The sequence below is a fragment of the Hippoglossus hippoglossus genome, chromosome 13 (assembly GCF_009819705.1).
Source record: "Hippoglossus hippoglossus isolate fHipHip1 chromosome 13, fHipHip1.pri, whole genome shotgun sequence".
In the NCBI taxonomy this organism is placed as follows: domain Eukaryota; kingdom Metazoa; phylum Chordata; class Actinopteri; order Pleuronectiformes; family Pleuronectidae; genus Hippoglossus; species Hippoglossus hippoglossus.
The window spans coordinates 19337549-19361241 of NC_047163.1; the positions used below are offsets into that span (position 1 = coordinate 19337549).

At 39.6% G+C, this 23693-nt stretch overlaps 1 protein-coding gene across 5 annotated transcripts in view; it reads right to left on the reverse strand.

The window, feature by feature from the left end:
- The window catches only part of bcas3 (BCAS3 microtubule associated cell migration factor), a 319787-nt gene that overhangs the window by 290640 nt on the left and 5454 nt on the right, over positions 1 to 23693 (reverse strand). For all 5 annotated transcript variants that reach the window (XM_034605304.1, XM_034605303.1, XM_034605302.1 and 2 more), the window contains exons 6-7: positions 17994 to 18075; positions 11420 to 11492 (exon numbers count right to left, since the gene is read on the reverse strand). In XM_034605304.1, the coding sequence (XP_034461195.1) occupies positions 11420 to 11492; positions 17994 to 18075 (155 nt within the window). The remainder of the gene's footprint in view (positions 1 to 11419; positions 11493 to 17993; positions 18076 to 23693) is intronic.

Consider the following 23693-nt stretch of genomic DNA (forward strand, 5'->3'; position numbering starts at 1 on the left):
CTTAGCAGAAAATGTTAAAAAGTTTTCCCAATCTGCATGCCGAAGTGTCCTTGGGCAAAATACTGAACCCCAAACTGCTGACCATAGATGCACTGTATGAATGTGTGTGTGTGTGAATGGGTGAATGGCAATAAACTGTACTGTAAAGTGCTTTGAGTGGTCATCAAGAATAGAAAAGTGCTATATAAATACAGACCATTTACAATTTACCATAAAAAATATGATACTGGTGATAAAAGTCTCCATTATTATTAATTAATCTGGAGTTAATCTAATGTTGTCAAGACATTGCACTTCATGGTGGCTTCAGATTAAATCAGGAGATCAACTGAGTCATTATAGGATATAGGATATAACCATGAATATCTGAAAGCAATGTATTACCAATTTAACTACATATAAAGAAAAATAATAGTTAAATTATAAAAAATAAGACCAAACATTTGGCCCCTTGACCTTTGGTATAGGTACAGAAACGACATTACATTGACACTGATATCAACAGACATATACAACAAAACTGGGTCATATAGGTACAGTTACAACTTTTAAAAGAAAGGAAGATCACCCACAGTGCAAATAGTTGAAAATTAGATTTCTTTTTGTTTTAAATCCCAAGTTGCTACACTGTAAAGCAACCTGAGGGCACACATGGTGGATCAATCTGTCATTGGAATGGCCTTACATCAAACCCTGGCTGTTGTTTTTCTGTCCAACTGCTCTACCGCTATGCTGCACTGGACCAGCTTTGAAAAACCTCCTAAAAACAATATGTTTAAAGTAACTTTAACGTCCATGTGTGACACTTAATTTCAGATATGTCCCTGTTTACAATCGTCGTTACGGCCCTGATTGAGCCATTATCAGCAATCTATTGTGTGTTCCTCGTCGCTGATGAAACATGTTGACATCTGTTATTTTAATTTACACATCAATGCTGTGCCTATTTCATGAGCGTTTTCCCTCTGGCTGAGAGACTTGGCTCACATATGTTTTATGAACGCGAACTGAACCAGGAGATCAAAACCACAAGATTTCATGTGGCTGTAGAAAGCATAGATGGGAATTAAAAAGCAGGCAAATAAATTCATTTACAAGGAAGGGACGTCACCACATTTCCGACTGCTACAAAGTTTTATAAGCTCTCCAAATACGAACAACAATTACATGCTGTGGGAATGCTAAACAAATACAACCTCCTTTTGGGAAATCTAGGCTGGCTCTGCTACAAGAGAAAACTCGGATCCTTCAACTGTTGAACTTCTGAGGAATAGTATTTCAACTGAAACAGGCCTTTAAATACAAAATCTAGAATATTAAGATGTACATTTGCAATGTTGATTAGTTTATGCCAACCTTCAACAAGTTAAGTTCTTCTCAGAACTTTATTCTCGGCGCGACCGATAAGTCGCACATAATACTAAACTTAATAAACTTTACACGTGGACTGTGGCTCGGTCCCCAGCACCGTGACCTTGGTTCAATTCCCGTCTCCTCCAGTCTGCATTCTGAAGTGTTGTTGAGCAAGATACTGAACCCAAAATTGCCCCTGTCCTCCTTGAATACATGTGTATAAATGGTGGGTGATAGAAAAATGAAAGCATGTGCTAATAGGTGAATGCAACTCGAACTGTGAAGTGCTTTGAGTTGTCAATAAGGCTGGAAAACCTCTTTATAAATACAGTCCATTCACCATTACCATTGGCGCTGCAAACATTAAACACAATATTATCAGTATACCACTGAACCAGGAACATGCATCTACATGTGCCCTAAGTATCTGGTTATCTGGTTGCCCTCTAATGTTACTATTAAACCCCACCTCAAGGTCCATTTAGTAGCTATAGTTGCGGTCAATCATTGTCACATTAAATTTACCAGAACATGCAGTTTGCCAACTTTTCATAGAATTGCAGATTATGTTCAAGTCCAAACGGGAAATCCTATGTGCATCAACAATTCCGTGACAACTGAAAAAGAAAAAAATTGTATTGCATCATTCTTTCCTTTCTCCCTCCTGTTTTTTTTGTTTTGTTTTTCACTCCCACTTCACTCTCTTCTCATTCTCAGCTCAAACAGCACCGCCATGCAAACACTGGCCACATCAGAGGCTGCTAGGGGCCTGAAGGGAGCCACAGTCATTCCTGCAGGCTGCAGGCATTAGTAGGAAAGTAATTAGGGTAAAAAGTTCAACCACAGCTCCAGGTCTGTGGGGCTGCCTGAAATACATCTACTTCACTGTTAAAAACTGTGCACGGAGTAAAATGGCCTGCGTTTGGAAACATTGTGTATTTTTTTCAGTGCGGGTATGTGAGAGCATGCACAGACCTACTCATTCTTCGTGTTTCTGTATTAAAACATTTTATAATCGCTAAAAGTGCAGTAAAATAGCAAAGAAAACCATTAACTTTGATTGCAGTCGCTACAAAAGTAGGAAGACGGATTTTATTAAAATGAGAACTGCCCAATAACAAATGGTGTTACAATGAAAAACATTCAATGTTCAGTGGCTTCAATAAACATTCAGACATTTACACTTTTGTAAGCTTTATTATGTTGTAAATTTAATTTTAAGATCTGGTGGTCAAATTTGGTGAGCGGGGGGGCCATGTGCATAGAACTAGTATGAGACAACTTTTTCTTTGTGTTTGCTTTGTGGAAGGGATGTACTACATGGTCAGAGATGGGGACGTACGGGGAGGATTTTTTTCCTTTTCCACGATAGCCGTCAATCATTAACCGTTTAGTTTAAAATGTTCTTTTCCACATGGATGAGTGGCTGTGACACATAAAAAAATACCAATACAATTACTAAGGGTGCATTTGTACATTTTCAGATTTAAAACAGAGTTTCACCAAAGTTTCATGATGATCCAATTTTTTTTCACTTCTCATGATGACGTGGGACAGTGGTACAGTGGTTAGCACTGACGCCTCACTGCACGACAGTTTGAATCCCGGGTTCGGCCAGGGCCTTTTCATAGAGACGTTTTGCTGGTTCACCCCGTGTCTCCCTGAGTTTTATCTGAGTACTAAATGATAAGTGGTAAAAAAGCATGGATGGGTAGAAGTATGTTTTATAACCATCCTCAGCAGGAACAATTCAGTGTAACGGTAGATGGTACACCCCAATGTATAGTCACTGAATCAAATTCTGTGGGAGACACTGCCACTGTATTTGCCGACCATGAATTCCGCGTATCCCCTCTTCCCTTGACAGCAGTAAAGTGGGTATTAATATTCATTACCTAAACCATAGCTTGCATTAGATCCAATTTTAGCCATTTTAGCCTTGTATGCCAGTTTTCTGTCTAAACTAAGTGAAAGCACTTGACAAAAGACACATCTGGTCAGGGAGGAGTCCTTTCTTTCGCTTTGAAACGTCAAAGCTGAGTCTAGAGACATGACAAGTTAACTTTGCCTTTCATATGCATGTGCATCAGGAGATGAGCAAGAAGACAGCTTCAAGCCAGGATACAACATGTGTGTTCAATGCAACAAATGACTTAATGATTATTTCATCAGGTCCTAATAAATCTGGCTCGAAAAACTCACTTTCCAGTCTTTACAAAAATCTCCCTGCTTGCAGGAGGTTCAAGACACACTCAATAACCTCTCGTTACATCCTCCACTAAAAATTGAGCATCAGTGCAATTTGTGAACAACTGAAACTTTACACCACTTTTTGACGTTACAACTTTACACCTCTTTCTTAATAACTGTTATTTTCCTTATAACAAGCAATCTGACAGAGCTTAAATATGATTGTTACACAACTGTTTCTGGTCTCTCGCTCTCTCTCTAATCTCCCTGCCCCTCACTTCCCCCCTCTCTCCCCCATCTTTTCCACCCACCTCTCCTCACTCCCCCATTTTTCTCCTCTCACCCCAACCGGTCGAGGCAGATTGCCTCCCCATTGAGTCCAGTTCTGATAAGAGGGGGAGTTTTTTTCTCTCCAAAGTCACCAAAGTATTTGCTTGTTGTGGGAACAGTTTTTTTATGTTAATTTTTAAGGTCTTGACGATGTTCAGTGCCCTGAAATAATGTATGTTCTGATTTGGTGCTATACAAATAAAATCTAATTGAGTTGAATAGTCCGTTTTGTTACTCATAATCCTGTTCTAGCTAAAGAGAATAGGCAGGGAACAAGGCAGACCCTAAGTGAGATCACAGACTATATAAATTGTGTATCAGATTTACTCTCAGGAATTATGCTAAAAGTTGAAGTTAAAAATAACTTCACACGTGCACTACAACCCTAAGATGTATAACTGTCAATCACCACCTCTCACCTTCAGACAAAATGTAATATTTCCAGTAGGTGTGAACATGTTTCACACGGACAGTCACCAGTTGTGTGCTGCACGTGTGAAAAAGGCATCTGTCCAGAGTAGATGTGTAAAAATCGATAAAGTTCTGCTCCACCCTTAATTAAATCCTCATCGTGTTTGCTGTTTCAGCTAATGCACGGCAAAGTCTTCCAGCAGCCAAGATTTATAAAGTCTCAGTCAGTGAGAGAAGGATAGTGGATAAAACATGTGTTCACTCACGACCCTAACCCTTCTGACTAAAGCACAGTCAAACATTTTCCATGGGACTTGTCTACACTGCTGTTTTGACTTTAAGAAAGAGAAAAATAGTCTTAACCAATTAAAATTTAAATGAAACATTGTAATATTCCTGAGGAGTTTAAATTTAGATAACATTATCTAAAGTGTTTTTAAGTTCATTATACCAAAATGGTGCATTTTCTGTTTTGCCACAAGGTTACAGGGACCTCATGTTTTGCAGAGGGAGAATGTGCTTTATTTGGAATTGCACAAAAGTTACACTAAAGTTTCACAGCCAAACTTACTCACAGGGTGATGCTTGGCAGATAATGTTGACCATGCTTGCCATCTTAATTTACCATGGCAGCATGATAACATTTGCAGGTTAGCTCCACACACACACACACACACACACACACACACACACACACACACACACACACACACACACACACACACACACACACACACACACACACACACACACACACACACACACACACACACACACACACACACACACACACACACACACACACACACACACACTACAGCTGAAGGAATGCCATTAGTTTTGTAAATATTTGGTCATCAAACAATATAATGGAAAAATTCAAATTGAGGAGATCATCAGATAATTTGAGGGGGGGCAAGAATGTCTGCACCATATCATGGCAGCAGGATTCGGGGGAACATGAAGGCCTGCACCCAGGTCAGAGAAATCTATCCATCAGTTCTGTCTGGACCAAAGAGGTGGACTACAGACAGACGGACATAGCTGTTTATAAAGAGCCAATTCTAGTCTTTTATTAAGCTCACCCTCAAATCAACGTCGATTAGGAAACTACAAGTTGAAATGTGAGCCACTCTTTGACTTAAACAGTTCGGTAAAATAAACTATAATAACATTAAAAAAGGGTTATTTGGTGTTAATTGACCAAAGCACTGCTCTAATATATTTCATCTGAAATCCAAGAAAAGTAAGTTAGTGCAGCTTTACACTTGGTCCAATGTAAAGGGAAAGGGAAAGTTTAAACTCTACTCACATAAAATATTAATTACAGAGGGCAGGTTAAAGGAATGGGGATGTGGTTAAGGTTTGAAAAGTCATTACTAATCATTCAGCCTGTCGGATGTGTTTATGTGCACCACTTCCAGTACTACTGAGTTTAATCTGGCTTCCTATTTGAAGGGAGAAAACAGGCAAGGCAGAACACATTTTCGACGGACATAAAACAGACATGCAAGTCAAAATAAACGATTTGGAATCGAGCCTGAGCCGCGTAGCCCTGCCTATGCACTGAACAAGTGTATATACACATATGTATGTGTGTGGGGGCAATGAAAAAGGGGGAAGTGGGAGACCAGATTACAGGCAGTCTCATTTCCAGCATTATAAAAAGGGTCCAGGTAGAATTTCTGCTATTTGTTTAGCAGTGGAGAACATGACATTCCTGCTCAAAAATGTAAGAAGAAATTTGGTAACCTGCAGAAAAAGATCTCATAAACCTGTGGATTATGAAGGCCTATCTGAACAATGAGGGCATGATGTTCAAAACAATTCAATTCCCTTTCACAACAAACCCTGATGGCAGTAGAGGAATAACTTAAATGTATGGAGTCATGATAGCTACATGACTCACTGGTGGGAGCATCTGCCCTAAGCAGAGGCTTGGACAGCAGGAGTCTGTGTGTGCGTGTGACCATGGGTGGTCATAATGTGACAGTGAAGAACACCATAACCTCATGTTGGATAAAAAGCATCACTTCTCTAAATCCCCTTAATCTGGTGGGTCGTTTTATACAAATGCTTGATGATTTCCATTTCATACACTTTAGAAGACAGATACATCCGGTCTGCAGAGAAAAACCTGTTATGAAAATGCACTGAAACACAAGGGCTTAGCGCCACAATGGGCTTTTGCTATCAAATGTGTGTGTGTCTGTGTGGGCTAAGTGGAATTTACCGCTCGCAACCGTGTAATTAACAACCTGCATCATTTCAATGCAATAGGTTTAAATGTTGTAAATGGCCACATTTAAGCTCTTTTTCAAAATATAAATCATTTTTTAAGCGGACTGGGTTTAGGAAAGAAATGCATTTTGTAGAGTTAAAGAAATAGTCCCTGGGGGACAAAAAACGAACATGTATTATGAATGAATCAGGAACACTTCCATTTAATTTGACCAAACAGGCTTTTCTATCGTGTTTTCGATGAGGACTATGGTTTATTTGTGGCTGTTTTTATTATTTTTATTGACATTATAAGTATTATAACATTACATTACATATAACATTACATTTTTAGCAGGAGAATATTACTATATGCACTTTGTAATTAGCTATTTTTTGGAGCATCTCTGTAAATAATACAATGGAGAAAAAAAAGTCACTGTGTCTATGGTTGTCAATATTTAGCTGAGCTTAGAAGGCCTTCTAGGAAAGCACGCTTCATCATGATGAACCTAGGCAAAATCAAATGGATAAATTACGAATCATATTGAATTGCTCCTGTAAGGTGGATCCACAGTGAAAAAGAATACTGTAACAGCAAAAATGGTTTTCATATTATTAATAGAAAGAAAGATAAGCTCAAGTAAGTTGAGTTTCTGCAACCCCACGGTGGAGGAAATTAGAGTGTTACAAAATCTCATCGAAGCAAAGCAGTTTTTAAATGCAACAGAATTCAATGTTATTTTTAATATGTAACTAAAGCTGATAACTGATAAAGTCATGATAGTTTACAGATTCAGAATGTTACCACCCCTAGTATAAAGTATCCAGAACAGTAAAGTAATACATAGGCAGCCGAGTAGAGGAAAAATAAAAAAAGTATATAAAACAAAAGGTGGATTATCTTTCTAATAAAATAATCAGTGTGCTTCCAGTTTAGCCATGCTTGTCTGGTTGAGGCCGCATACAAGTGTTTTTCTAGTGACATATTCCCTGCAGGCGAGACGTTGCATGTCAAATTGCTTCAAAATGTGATCTCTGACCAATAGTCCACAACAAGCGTTGCAGATATTACAACACTGACTTCATACTTCATGCTGTTGGAATCATTTCATAATCCATACTTTAAGTCAGTGAAAGAGTATTAATCACTTGAGGATTACATGCATGGTTACAGAATGGAGTTAAATAACACGAGTTGTGGCTGCCTTTTGGAATAAATGGAAATTAGGATTTTCGCAAAAACAGTCTGAGACAGGAATGATGGTGGACATGTATGGAATGAACCAGAAAATAGAGGGGGAAAAAACAAAACAAAAAAAAACTGTATACATGGCCTCAACAGTGACCATGATCCATGATATATGAATATCCATGTGTATTAGTCAAAGCCTCAAAATAGTAATCCACACAGTGAAAGAGGAATATATTGGTTAAAAGAAGAAAGGACCACATCCTCCCAGCATCTGGAGCTGTTGTGGGGGTAGAGGGAATGGGGGGGGGTTGGAGGTTGGAAATGTCACCGACAGTTCCCAAACTCCAGAGAACAAAGCACACTTATTCATCGCTGAACTTTTGCCCATGAAGTGTGTGCACTCAAACTCAGACAAACTGTGAAGTTGTGTCCGTCTTGACCGTAAGATTTATATTCACCGAGAGAGCAGCCTCAAATCTCACAGAATTTGAATACCGATGGACGTAATTAAACTGGATGAAAATAATAACAACACAAGTAGGGGAAGGAAACACAAATCCTTTCCAGAAATGTGAGCAGACATACCAAGGTCTGCAATGGCACCAGCATTCTTAACTAATTCCCAAAGCCCACTGGCACTAGTGCAGAGAGTGAAGGGGACGCATATGGAGCTTTACTGTCAAGAAAATCACTGGATCCATACATTGTTTGGACTTAACGCATAATCCTTTCCATTGATAAAATTATGTTGAGTGTGCCTGGCTGGAAATCCACAAGTACAGGGCTTCAGCACACATGCTTTTTCCCTTCTCTGGTTTTCCTTTAATTTGCAAATCTTGTAATCTAAGCCTAGAGCTGACTGACCCAACTTCTAAACCAGCACTGCTGTAGCGGCCAAGGCTCCAATCTGTTTTCCATTTAAGTGTCAAGACGGCATCCTTTTTGGTGGTTAACAAAAGCTGTTATTTCAAAATGATTATATGCTAAAAATTGTGTGAGGACCTTAGTAAGTTTATGAACAGGCCCAATGGAAAGTACAGCGCTGCACCCGGAAGCCTTTTTCCTTCTCATCTTTGACCAGAGTGTTATTTACCAAGCACTTCTGTAGGGGGAAGAACCAGGCTGTGCCATTCAGCCAGAGGTCAGGGTTTCTGCTTTTCAACACAGTGCATGTTTTCAGCATTAGTGTCGGGCGACGCCTGGGTGATTCGCCAAACCGTCAAAACACTGCTTGTCTCGGAGTCAGTGAGGACATAGGAAAAGCAGAAGCAACCGTAACGGCGTTAGAGAGACAGGGGCGGCGGTCCCTGGAAAACATCAAGAAGGTGGTCTCCATCGAGGCCCAGCTGAAGTCAGACTTCCTTATTTCATTTCCCTGAGAGGATATATTGAGTTAAATTTTGTGTTGCTCTGGAAGACCGGCGTTTCAATGGGGGAGGGGGAATGGGGGGGGGGGGGGGGGGGGGGAAGCATGGACTGGGTATGAGGAGGCGAGTGCAAAAGGCCTTGGGGTCTGTCATTTTTTAAATTCACTTTCTTTCACTAAACAAAGACATGACATCCCAGAAAATCTCAGGGAACTACACATGTGTTTATTCCCCCCCTCTGTCTGCCTATGGGGGGTTCAGGTACTGCTCGCATTCCAACCAACAAGTCACTAAGATCCCATGAATCCCTTTCTTAAGTTTTGGAGCTGACGACTCTGAAGTATCAATGCAGTGCAAAGTAAAAGCAGGGGAAACTTCTCCCCAAATATCAATGATGATTCTGCTGTAAATAGATGTTTTTGGTGAAGGACCTCATTCTGTCTGTGGACTTTTAAGAGTCAAGTTAGTTAAAGATTCTTTCCACTTCTTCCTGACCTCTTTAACTGTCCGTAGTTCACCATCCCCTTCTTCATTGATTGCACTTGTGATCAACTTCCATGCTGAAAGTTTTCGTGTGTTTGTGTTGGTGCTGTTGAACTTTGCTGTGAGAATCCTGCTATGCTTTGCATACAACTAAGTTTTGTTATTTCTTCTGGTTTGTGTTATCCATATCTTCCAGCTTGTTTGCGGTTTGGATAAAAGTAGGTCGCTTGGCAGCAATCATCACTTTGCATGTATTTGCAAGGGCTCACATCATAATACCAGGTGCAGCTATGACTGTGGTCAGTCAGGCTTAGTGCACTCTATATTGCAGTATAATATTGTAAAGAGTACAGTATAAACCAGCTATATATGATTTTTATAACATATGAAAATTACCCAGAGTTAGATTCAAATATTTTGTGCTATATAAATAAAATTGACTTGATTTAACTAGTGTTGATTCAAGTAAAAAAGTCACAATTAGGTAAGACCAGGTTAAGCGTTAAGACCTACAGCAGCTGGACAAATAAGATTTCCAAATTTAACAACTAGAAACAGAAGGATGATAAAGTCAATGCTTGTCATTGGTCCAAATCCTACACCTTGTGTTTTGAGTCCTTAACATGTAATTAATCCTCCTGCATCACATATAATGCCAATTTAATTGTTTGAACAAAGTTAATATTGCAAATATACAGAAAGAAGTAATGCTTTATTTATTACTATGTGATCTGTGTGTGATGTGTGTGACCGTTGTATACAGTCTATGTGTGCTGCGCTTTGCTTTCAATAATTCTATTTTTGTTGACCACAGCAGAGTCTTTCCATAAGCTGAATGCAATAAAAAGAAGCTGTTTCCTGTCAGCTATACTATACCACAGTATTATTATCATGTGGTTATGTTAATAAATAGCACCTTAATGTGGTAACATCTATGGCCAGAATTTATCAGACAAATCAAAGTATAGTTGTCAAACAACACAGTGTTCACAGCCAACTAAAGGTGGAGTAGAGTTGGGGGGCTTGTTTTTGGCATAACTATCATGACTGGAGAATCTAGCTGCTAGCTAGCTTCATCTGAAAATCTTAGTCCAAGTTACAACTGGTGGAAAGTTGAAGAAGTTCCCTCTCCCTTGAGATATCACATTCAAGAGGCCAAAAACATGTATAGGCCACCGTGACCTTGACCTTGCCTAGTTAACCAGTGAGTACAAGTGATTTGTGCCAGATTTAATGAAATTCCCTACAGGCAGTCCTCATATGTCACATTCACAGCAACAAGAGGCCCTGTGACTTTGACCTTTTGACCACCAAAATGTAATCACATCACATATTTGTCTAAGTCAATGTTTGTACCGAATTTGAAGACATTCCCTCAAGCCGATGTTAAGATACCATTTGCAAGACCTTCACCTTTGACCTCTGGCTACCAAAATCAAGTGAGTTAATCCTTGAGTCCAAGTGAATGTTTGTGCCAAAGGTGAAAGGATTCTTTAATGGCGTTCCGGAGATATCACCTTCACAAGGCAAATAATGTGCTTTGTGAGGTCACCGTGACCTTGACCTTTGACCACCAAAACTAATCAATTCATCCTTGAGTCCAAGTGAATATCTGTACCAAATTTGAAGAAATTCCCTCAAGGCATTCTTAAGATATCACGTTCACAGGAATGGGACAGACAACCCAAAAACATTGGCTGCCACTGGGGCGGAGGCATTAGGATATATAGTTGTAGTTTACATTCATTCAAAAGTTGAATTAATGCTCTCATCAGTGACTGCTGTCCTGTTTGGTTGAAATGTTGCTTATACCTGATCGCAGAGAACTATGAGGAAGAGACGTAAGCTTTATTATGATGGGAGAACTCACCCAGAGGACCCTGTGCTCTTGCAAACCCCCAGCAACGGCCTCTTCTCAGCAAAACTGTCCATCTTCAGAGGACCTGAGGAGGAAGAGGATTCAAAAAGGAGGCAGATGAGAAACAGAATAAATATGAACATAACAAAGAGGGACATTCTTTAAATGAACATGTGAGGCCTCCAGTGCTGCCCACTCTCTTTCAACAGGCAGCCTATTACCATGACAGGAAACGTGCTGATTACATTAGTACTGTTGCGATGTAATTCAATTATGGTCATCAAACTTTTTGATGAAAGCAGACCCCCCCCCCCCTTCTCTCCTAAAATTAGTCCTTGTTTTGCAAGCTACTGGACCCTAACGCTGAGTCCCTATGCTATTAAGACTTTGGTGTTCTACCTTTTTCTGATTCTCTAGCTTTTGAGAGGAAACTTGAATGAAAACACTGGGAAAAAATATGATTTAAAAAAGTCAGAACTAAAATAACCTGGAGAAATCTTCAGAATTTCGAAAAGGAGTGTCCATCTATTAGTTGGTGTTTGGGTTTCAGTGTGGAATTACAGCACAGTTAAAAACTCATTGAAAAAGTAAAGAAAAAAACATGTTGCATGGGACTTATCCCATACTTTCCCTAATTGTGTCATTCTTGAAGACAGGCGGAGCATCGGGGGTTTGAGGGGATGGGGGTGCTTCGATTGAAGAAGATGTTACCCTTTAAAAAGGACTGTAATTTGAGGCTTGACAGTAATCAGCCTGAGTTCCTGTGGTATGGCGTAAAAGCAAAAGTGCCTTGCCTACCAGCCTTTAACACTCCCAACAAGGTCTTTCCTTCTTTCATGTTTCTGTCATCAGTCATCCTTCCCTCTCAAGATATTGAGCTGTAACATAAATATGTCTCTTGGAGACTTAGTGAATTGGTACATTTACTAAAAACCTACTGGGAAAAACACTGCATGAATGGAGAAACTTTGATTTGATTAGTTTCTCTAACATTGCTGGACAAAGACCTAAGGAGTCCTGTCTGTATGTGGTCTTTAGCATGTTTGAATGTAACAGTGAGGATGGGTGCATGTTTAAATAATGAGAAACAATGTAGACAACGTGCTTGTTGTAATAACGTCATGAAAACTGAGCATCCCAAGTGTAACTCTACTATAAAGACATAAACTAAACTCCACTGAAAAAGAGCCCAACAAATTACATTACACACTTCTAAATATATTCACGTTTCCTCAATTTTCATTTGTCATTTATCAAGGGACCAATGTTGCCACATTTTGCAACACAACGGAAGATCATAGGTTGCAAACTCCAGAGAGGATGTGGATAAATCGCATTAACTCCCTTTGTAGAAGTAGCACTTCCTACTCTATTCTAGGAGAACTTTGCCTTATTACATTCGACACCTATTTTCGGGCATTTCCAAGTCCGCCCACCCATGGCTTTGCATCCCAAACAATTGGCCTTTTAATGGCTCACCACAGTGCAACACTGTTTGCGCCCTGGCAGATTGCAATCAGTGTCCTTCCCCTCAGTAGTACAATTCATATTTATTTTCTGCTGAGAGAATTGCTCTCCTCATGTGTCGAGGCGATCTGCTGCTTCTTATTACTGTGGTTTGCTTTCATCCACATCCAGCCCTCTTTAAATGCTGCCATTGTGTGTTGTTGAAATCTGCCAAAAGACCGGAACATGGACGAGGAACAAAAAGTTCTTCTCACAAACCAGTGAGGCTTATATGGCAGTTTTCACAGCACTGATTGACACCTGCAGAGATTAAATTGAAACTTTATGTCAGGAAAGGACCTAATCAGTGGAACAGCTAAACCATTTGTTTTCAGAATATGAACCCTGGTATTTATACAGCACTCATCTTCCCAGTGTCTGAAAATGACCAGTGTGTTCAGTTACTGTTTCCACATTTGAATATAATCTTCTAAACATAAAGTTGAGTAATCAGTAGTGGGAGCAGGAATTTGAATATATGCAGTGGTTTGACGATGCAAATTGTAAATAGATAGAAATTCTATATTCTAATCAATCTATAAATATCCCATAATGGCAAAGTGAAAACATGTTTTTAGTTTTTAGCAAAAGTCTCACTTACAAGTATTCACACATAAGTACTTTATACAAGCAGGATAGATCCTTTTGGGTTAGTATCTACATGTTTTGAACCTGCATGGAGGCAGTTTATCGGATTCTTCCTGACACATCCTCTCAAACTGTCAATTTGGCTGGTAAACATCTTAACTACCATCTTCAGGTCTCACCATGGCAGCTTTATGGGGTTAAGTCAGACTTGAGGCAACTCTATCATAGTCCTGGCTGTATGTGTCAGGTCATTGCTGTGCTGAAAGGTGAACCAATGCAGTCTCAAGTTGCATGTTCTCTGGAGCAGGTTTTCTGAGTCTTCCTGTCCTTCACTGTAAAATGGCATTAGCCAGGTGATGAGCAGTTCCCTGGTGTCCACCAGACAGTTGGAGTTGTGCCCAAAGGATTAAACTTTTTTCTCATCTGAGACTCTTTTATTTGTCCTCTCAGAGTCTTTTCAATGTCATTTGGCAAAATTTAAGCTGGCTGTCATTGGCCTTTTATTAAAGTGAGAGTTGGCTTCTAGATCACCTCTCTGACAAATGTCCTTGGCAGGTCACCCAATTTGGCTGGTCAACAAACCCACGGAAGAACCTGGGTAGTTCAAGAATGTCCCAATTATTGAGGCAACCGTGCTCCTGGTAACACTCAAAGCTTTAAAAATGGTTATTTAAGCCCTCAATTGTATTGGAGAGGCTTGTTGTCTGCTCGTTTGACTTCATAGCTTGTTTTTTTCCTCACATGCATTGTGAGTCATGAGACCCAATGCACACAGGTGTGTGCCTTTCTGAACTATGTCCGATAAGTTCAGGTAGTAACAGATTGACTCAAGTTTGAGACAAATCTCAAACATAATTAAAGCTGAGAAGATGGACCTAATCATAATTTGGAATGCTAGGGTCTGAATATATTAGTTTCAGTTTTGTATTTCTACTGGGTTTGCAAAGATTTCTGGATGGAGCCAATGCTGGCCTACTTTGGGCAAGTGGCAGGGTACACTCTGGAAAGTACACAATTGTATCAATTTAAAATTAATTCGATAATACAATGAAGTGTGCACAATTTATTCTGCATTCTTCCATTAAGATGCTGCGATGACGTCTGTCTATCAACTCAGAAGAATCTGAGGGTGTTTAGAGGACATTTGGTTAAGATTATGGAAGCAATTTATATGAAACTTAAGAACAAGTACAAATAGATAAAGGAGTCCTACTTTGATAGCGCCATTCAATATCCTCTCAAGTATGTATATGTTCATTCACACAAAGGAAATATTTTTGACACTGAAAACATATAAAAATATAAGGAATCAATAAGGCCAAACAGAGGAAATCAATTAAGAAACATTCTTCTTAGATGGAGAATTGGGGAATACTCGCAAAAATGTTAAAAAAATGTTAAAAAGTCAAGATTAATGCGTATCCTTCAATTCATTAAAAGTCTGACAAACTTAATTGACACAGTGAAAGAGTGTATTAGTGAATACAAAATAAAGTCTCTGTACATTTACACCAGCATTTAAACTCATTGAGTCTGACTTGACCTCAGCTCAGGTTGAAGCTGGCTGGACCTTTGCTGGTATCACATGAGGTCATCACCAAACAATCAGAATAATAAAGTTTTAACGTCTCCTAACAAAACAGGTGCAACAAGACGAATGTGAAAGTCAAAGCAAAGTCTATCAAGAGTAGATCAAGACATCAGGAGGTTTTCTGGCAGTATTTGAAATGTGATCTCCCAGTAGACTAGATGGCATAATAAGGACAGGACCAAGCTCAAGAATAAAAATAATTAAAAACTTTGGACAGCATGGTAAATTATTTACTATGCTTTTATACACGTTTCATGGCTGCATTTGTTAAATAATTCAACTTTTCTAGCTATCATGCTTGTCAGACTGTCATGGCCACCAAGTTAAGTCCAATAATATAAAAATGCAAGTTATTCTCAGCAGATATGACATTATCGAAAGTCAAGTTTCTTATGAAATACAAATTAACAACAATTTCTAAAGATTAGCAAAAGACAACATGAGTGCATTGCAATTATTTGGCTAAACTTATTTCCATATCACCTTGTCACATTTCTATTTATCATAAAACCCACTTCAGTCAATCATTTTTTTCAATTTCCAACATTTCCAAATGAAAATTGGTGGATTCCTACTCATTAAATCCTTCAAAATAACGCATGTTACAAATCAATGACACCATGATGCAAACGATACCAGGGTGGGGGTAAAAGGAATTGACAATAAAGGCTGCTCAACTACTGAAGGCATCTATTTTTAAATACTCCTATTCTAGATATAATCAATGTGTCATGCTGAATCCATTCCTGGGATTGATTTATGATGATCTGCTGTAATCTAATACATAAGATATTCACATTTCTCCAACCTGTCTTGTCATTCTGGCTGCATACATTGGCTGGCTTTCATTCTTTCCCATAATGACTTTTGTCACTTACTATTACTGCAACACACCATCTGTCAGCATATGATCATAGTTTATTGATAGAATAATTGCTTCTCTTCTAGGAGTCTCCCTACAGCTACAAAGACATCTAAAACATACATTCATTTTTAATGTGTGGGGATTCTAGAATGGCATTCGGCAGCAAAAGATACAGTATGAGAAAGAAACTAAAAGGTGGGAAAAGACATTTTTTTGACCAGACAATTAACAAATGGCTTTGGTCATAGAATCTATTAAAAATGCAAAATAGCATCTACAACATGCACGTTTACCTGAACAAAATATTCAAGAATGTTGAAACGGTAATTTAGACTGGAGGAGTTAGAGAGAAGCGAACAGTGAGAGGTTTCCAGCAGAGCTTTGGCAGCAGAGACGCACTGACTTCAGAGGCCTGCCACCGCTAACTCAGAGCAGGCCAACAATAATCGCAGCCTGACTTGAACATTAGGATGAGGCAGCATGGAGCACTCTTTAATTTTAATGATATAGCACCACTTAAAATGCCCACAACCCAAAACTGCATTAGGATGAGCCATACAAAATTTTATTTTAAGTGTCGACCTTGAATGCTGAAATCAAGTTAACCAAAGTGTTATTAAAAAAATATACAGAGAAACTCTCATTTTTAAAAGTCCCTACAACCATTGGGGATTTGGAAGATAAACCTAGTGTTAAATAATAAAGCTTAGGGGGCATTAGTTGGTGGCATTTCAAGGAAAAAAACTGAAAACCCAAGTGATCAATCTAGTTGTGCTGTTTTGGAGCTACGTAGTTTCATACAATGGAATCTGGAACAGTGTGATGTAGCCCTTAAAAGCACAGTTGGGGTTTTTTGTTCATTGTTCATTCTTACTCCCTAATGAACCACTCTCGTGTTGTTATCATAAATGGAGTCTCCAATGATTGTCTGGTAACCTCAAAATAACAACAGGAAGTGACTGCTCCCAGCCGAGAAATAGTCCTGCACATAAAAACTCTCTGCAAAACCACAACTTTATACTTTGGTTTTTGTGCAAAGTAAACAAACAAGATAAAGCACATTAATTAGAGCACTTTGGAGGTGATGTTTCTGTTTTTTTACATAACCAGGCTAGCTGCTCACCAAGAAAAACAGCTGTTTCTGGTAGCTTCCTATTTACTCCACATGAGAATGGTATTATCTGATCCAACTCTGACCAGTCCCCTTAAATCTGAAGTGCTTCAACTCAAATGCGGTGTCATTATGAACTAAAACTGAATGAATGTAACATCACTCATTCAGTATGATCCCACTTCGACACCAATACAACAAACAACAAATGAAAAATAGCTAAACTACATATTCGGGCTGAAAAAGAAAGAATTTGCAACCCCAAAGTTCATGTAAAGTCTCCATAGGGAGTTCAACAGAACTGCCAGTTTCAAAATAAACATGCAGATAAACTGATCAAAGCAAAGTTGAGTATTTAGGCTACATCCACACTACTACCTTTTCATTTGAAAACCGCATTATTAACTTAAAACGATCTCTGCCCACATGAGCGATTCAGCTCTGTATCAGTTTTGATCCCCGTCCAAACTAACACACCTGAAAATGCATATTACATGACCACTTATGTACACTGGGCATGTAACCTCCAGTGTACACGGGAAGGTGCCTGCCGATTCAGCGAAGGCTACGTCGTGACCAAAACTACCCAATCAACCAGCTGTTTTTATTATATTTTATATATTTTGGGGATTTGTATCGCCTTTAATGGATAGGACAGAGTAAGCTGTGAAAGGGGGGGTAGAGAGAGAGTGGGGGAGGACATGCATAAATGGCTGAGGGTCGGAATCGAACCCGGGCCTCTGCAGGTTGAGGCCTTGCAACAAGCTGTTTTGAGTGTCTACATAATCGTTTTCAAACATCTCCATTTCTGCCCACCCAGACTAAATTGCAGCCCCAGAGTTTTCATGCTAAAACAGGGCCAAACAAAAACGTAGTAGTGTGGATATAGCATTAGGAAAGGTATAAGTACAGGTAAGGTACTCACTGATATGAGGTGCCGGCAGAATGCGAGCAGCTCGCACGGGACCATGACGCACCGAGAACAGCTCCTGGGCTTCCCCTGCCAACTGAAAGAAATGATTTCAATAATGCATCAGTACATATATCAGGTCCATCAGGGGAAAGATGTTTTGCACTCATCAATCCAGACCAACATTACAGTAAAGTTTAAGCTTAACACACATATTCAGCCATTAGACCAACCAGAAGTGTTGTCTACCTGTTGCTTCACATGAGTCTTATATCAAACAAATAAAAGTTATGTTTATACTCAATGTTGGCAAATGTATTGCGTGTGTCCTTGAGGTGACTCAAATGTGCGGAAAGCATTGACGATTTGCAGAGGTGAGTTTTTGAATATTTTAAATGCTGTACTTTTCCATGTTTACCAGTTAGCAGTCCTCTTCCCTGCCTGTGTTGGTGCATAACTGCTTATCTTGGAAAATTACAGCCACTTCCAGATCAGTGAAACAGTGTGAAACCCTTGGTAGTAACGTGTATTGCGTCACATCATGTGCACATTCATGCTTGAGCATAAACATAAGGCAAACGAAGAAGGGGACCTGCTCCTAACTAAACTGGTCCATAGTGCTACTCGCCATCAAAGAAATCCAGAGGTTAACTTTAAGGGCACCTTTTCCTGTCGGTTGCTGCGAGTCTGCAAACACCACATTTATCTGGTATTAATAAACAACTACCTTGGGACAAGTGTTCATTGTAGTCTCCATAATGTGGAGAATAATGTGTGAAATAACCATGAAGGATATATGTCTAGGGAGGTCTCTGCAAAACAACAAAGCACAAGGACAAATAATCATTTGTTCACACTGTAAGAAATATAATCTATTCCAACTGTGTGGAATCGACTCGTCATAGAGACGGAGACAAGGGTAGGCAAAGGGCGGAGGATGGGGAACAAGGGCGGTCTGGTGGTTTAAGTTTCAGCCAAACCACCAAGTAAAATCTACTGAGGACAGAAGAAAAGGCCCGGCGGCATCGCGCTGGAAACGAGCTTCCTACACTTACTGTGATAGAGCCAACAAGGAAGGGTTGGGGATATGGGGTTAATGCCAAGTGGGAAGGAGCCCTATGATGTCTCTGTCCCAGTCTGACTGTACGCACAAGAAACACTGTCTTTAGTTTTAATTGCATAATCACAAAATAATAAAGAAAAAATATCACTGACTGGAAGCTCAACAAGTTTTTGATGAGATGTTGCAAAGTGTGTTCTTTCTGTCATAAGCCTCCTTGAGGGACAAATTTCCGACATGGTTACGGTAAGTCTTCAGGAAATGAATGCAAGTCTACGTAATGTCCAAAAAGTGACCTACCACAATGTGTGCATGTGTGTGTGTGTGCGTGGTCTACTAACTATTAAACTATTACTCATGTTGGGACAATCTATAACTGTTTAAAGAGTCAAATTATGGGGACTTGTCTTCCTTATGGGGACAAACAGAAAGTCCTCATAGCGTGAATGATGAAAGGAGAAGACCCCTCCAAACATGTAGCCAAAATTAATATTAAGGGAAAAATATACCACTCGGGATCCATCCATCCATCCATCCATCCATCCATCCACCATGTATTTTTGTTTTTTTTACTGCTAAAACTTCTGTTCATCAACCAGCTTCAATGATCAAACAAGTGCATTCCAGCACATTTGTACAGGCTTGAAATCACATTTACCGATAAACATTAAAGAATGTCCTATTAGAGAGGATTTTTAAGTTTGGTGCATTTCTGGTCTATTACAGCAGACTTACAACCGCAGTGTAAAGCACTTAATGGATGTCTGTGTGTGTGTGTGTTTGCCTGTGTGCGTGTCTCAGCTGTGTTCCTATGTGATGCTGGTATATTAGGTCAATGGCCTGCATGGCTCTCAGCATGTGTAATGGCACGTTGTTCTAAGCGCAGAATGCCCCACTTTTGTTATTCTTTTATGCGTTAAATTACACTGAAACCTGCATTATCACTTTACGAGTGATTTAATCTGTTTGTTTTAAGTCTTTAAGCCCATCTGAGGGGATGATCGCTCTTTTGTGCAATTAGTAGCCTTTTCAAAGTGGCGGATTTGGAGCTGCGTTTTTATTCAAAGTGCTTAAGACCCAGCAGTGGTAGATTAACACTGGAGACTCGAGCAGGTTACACGAGCGCTGATAGCAGGAATAAAATGAGGTTGGCAGCAGGGTAAGATTCCTATACAGGCAAATGGGCCTGCGAGGGGAATAATGGAATTTGCTGGATTAAAATGAGACGATGGGAGGGCCGGAGGTTAATGCGTGGGGTTATTGTGCATTACCCCGCTGCTCATCCTCGTCTTACATGGCTCTGTGTGACATCTACTGCCATCCACAACATTGCCACCATTACATTAGAGGCCTTGTGTACGCAATATGCCAAATTGCTTTTTCAAAGTTGTTTTCCCCGGAAATACTGTTATTCATTATATTCATTTCATTTGTGGCTCGGATGCTTTTGTGAAATCACAGTGTCTGCTCTTCTGTTTTAATCTCTCAAATGTAATGTCATAAGCTGCGAAGTGATATTTGGGCCATATTCACAAGTGAGTACGCTCACTAACACAGTGCTGGACATATTGGAGGTTTGGAGGGAGCAGGTGCTTTAGGGATCATACACTAAAAGGTGCCTGTTCGTAGGATTTCATAACATGCAATGTTAAAACTCAGAGTGCATGGGCCCGGACTGAGGCAGAGCAAACCGGTAGTCACTGTTTTTTAGGCGAGGCATCCACAATTAATATGCTAGTGATGTAGATACAGATACAGATGACACGCTGAAGGAGAATAAGCAGTGTGAAGTGCATCACGTCTACACTGCTTATTGAATAGTTAACTGGCTGCACAGATTTAAAAACAAGTCAAAGTGATAACAGCTTAAATTGCAGCACTTTGGAGATCAAATGTGTTTTGTGTTAGTGTTAATTTTGGTCATTAACATTCTTTGCAATATATGTGATTGTGTTTTCAGCTGTTTCCTTCACAAGGTTTGTTTGAAATTTCAATTAGAATTTTTCAGTAGTTTGTTCCTTAAATTAAAATCATTTCCAGGCCCCTGCTTGAGGTTTACCGCAGATATCAAACACCTTTATCCTTTTAACCAACCAAAGGAATTAGAATTTGAATTTATCCTACACAAAAAAACATGAGGTCACACTTAAATATGTCCTGTGCAGCTTTGGAGTTTTGATTTATACGACTATGTCTAAATGTTGGGTTTTAGTGTCAGCTCCTCAGAATTGAGGACACAGTACATAGCTACACTCTTCACAGCTGAAGGTCCCATCCATTAGAATTATTTTCCTCACGTTTAGATTTTATCAAACCATTTTCTGCAGAAGGGTTTTTTGTGTGCTTGGAAAAAAAACCACTAATACTTTTTTTCTCTAACATACTACAGCCACGCAAAATGTGCACAGCTCACTACAGAAAATTAATTCGGTTTTATTTTATGCCACATATTAAAATTCTCTCTCAGGCCTAAATCAGAAATACAGACCTAACCGGCACATGCATTAACACAGACACTTGCTGCAGACACCTGTCTTCCCAGCAGGTCATTTCATCTCAACACGTAGGCAGACAGACAATTAGTCCACGACAGTCTGCCTCTTATCAGGCTGTGGTGGGCGACACCTCTCCAGTGTGAGGCGACAGTGATCTTCATCGCCTAAACACCTCTGTCAGCATCCATATGACCAGTCAGGAGTCCCCATCTCACAAGTGTGTGAAAGCGTGTGTACACGTGTATGTTCATACTCTGCTGGGCCATTACAGAGGGTGTCGGCTTAGCAACTGTCACAAACACTTCACAGCCACTCAAGGGCCAGAAACCAAGGCACCTTCAGTGCTTACTTAAAACCCTGCGAAAAATAAAACACAGCCCAGAAACATCCCGTAAACGTTCAAAACTGAAAGAACACAATGGGGAGGGACAGCATGTGATAAGAGGCCAGGGCGAGCTGTGTGAATCAGAAGTGGTGTCGAGCAGAGCAGCCTCACCACGCTTACAGTATATTTTACTGGGTGTGGAACAGCTGTAATCCTCTGCTGCACCATAATAACTGCAAACAGAAAAATCTTCCAGCGGCAAAGGAGTTGCCACATCACAGCGGCCGATGTGTGCGTTCATGGGTAAAGTCAGATTGTGTCCCGCGGCCCTTGGATGTTTACAAAGAGGCTGATTAAGGACTTTAGCGTGTTTAGATCTCACAGGATGTATGTGAAGTTTGCATGTTTCAGTGACAGCCCCTACATGAAAGGTGATACTCAAGTGAGCCAAGGCTTCGCAGGGTTGTGGGTAATTTGTTAAGTCACAGAGCACATTGAAATCTTCTAATGATTTTCCAAGAGTGACTTTATAGAAGTGAATTTCCTAAATGAGACATATTACCCATGCTACTTGGTGCAAGTTCTGAGGTCAGGGCCATAATGAGAATATGTTTTAACAGCAGAAAAATGCATTTCAACATGCAACTTGTTAAAAAAGGTAACCCATATATGTTGAAACACATATGTTATACAGTAACTGGAGATAAATTGGTATATTCAATATAGGATTCTCTCTCTGTGGTGCACATCTGATCTGTAAATAACAGATCATGTAAACTCAGATCCCCCTCATTTTACTGTCCCAGATGATCAAAAGGTCTCCATCTTGTGGCCATATTGCACATTACATCAGGAAAGGGCTGAAACTGGAATAACACAGTATGTGCTGCATAGCATTATGTATTCATTCAGTTCGTTAACAAGCAGCAGACACAATGTCACCCATGCAATCAGATTCAATAGCCCTCAAACTAAATAAATTCACTGTGATACAAATACTTCTTCTCAACTGTGTGGTAGTTTCCAGTGATGTAATCGGGGGGTTTTACACTGGACTTTGATTTGGTCTATGACCCGTCTCCTTTCCTCTGATTCCATATAGATCATTACTTCTTTCTTTATACTGCTATTATTTTAACTATTCTATTATTACCCTAATGACTCATGGCTATTACCCAAATACTGTCATTGCAGTAAAGGAGCATTTATTTCAGGACTGTTGTATTAGACTGGATCAGTTTCAGAGGGAGAGGAAGAAAGATTCAACCATGAAGCTAAACTAACAACTGGGCAGTTGCCATTTTACTCAAATACAATTAAAAGAGCCGCACTCTATGTGAACTTGTATCCAACTGTATCCGTTTCCGTTCTGCTCGATTCTAAAATTAACTTTTTGAGTGGCTGCACGAACTCAATCAGTCAGTCACACCTCACTGACAGCATCAACCAAACACCACTCGTGCTCTGTGTGTTTATTTGTCCACCTTCTTATTGTCTCCACCACCTTTGTTCAGAGAGCTGTGGAGAAGGATCTGAGGACCTGTGTTACAGCTCTGGTTGGAGGGTGAAGTGCTACTGTCAAAAACATGGTCAATGCCTCCATCTAGTGGACGACATGAGTTGAGTTAAAACTGCGGAGAACTAAACCACATGCAATCGAGACACCCATTACTAAATGATTATAATTTATAATCTAATAAAATATCAGGATTAGTTGAAGGAACTTCATATACAATACAATTGTTCTGAATTACCATTGAATATTATCATTGTAATCAAGTGTAATATAATAAACATATTTATGTTTTTGGTATCTTGTTTCAAATTTTATGGTT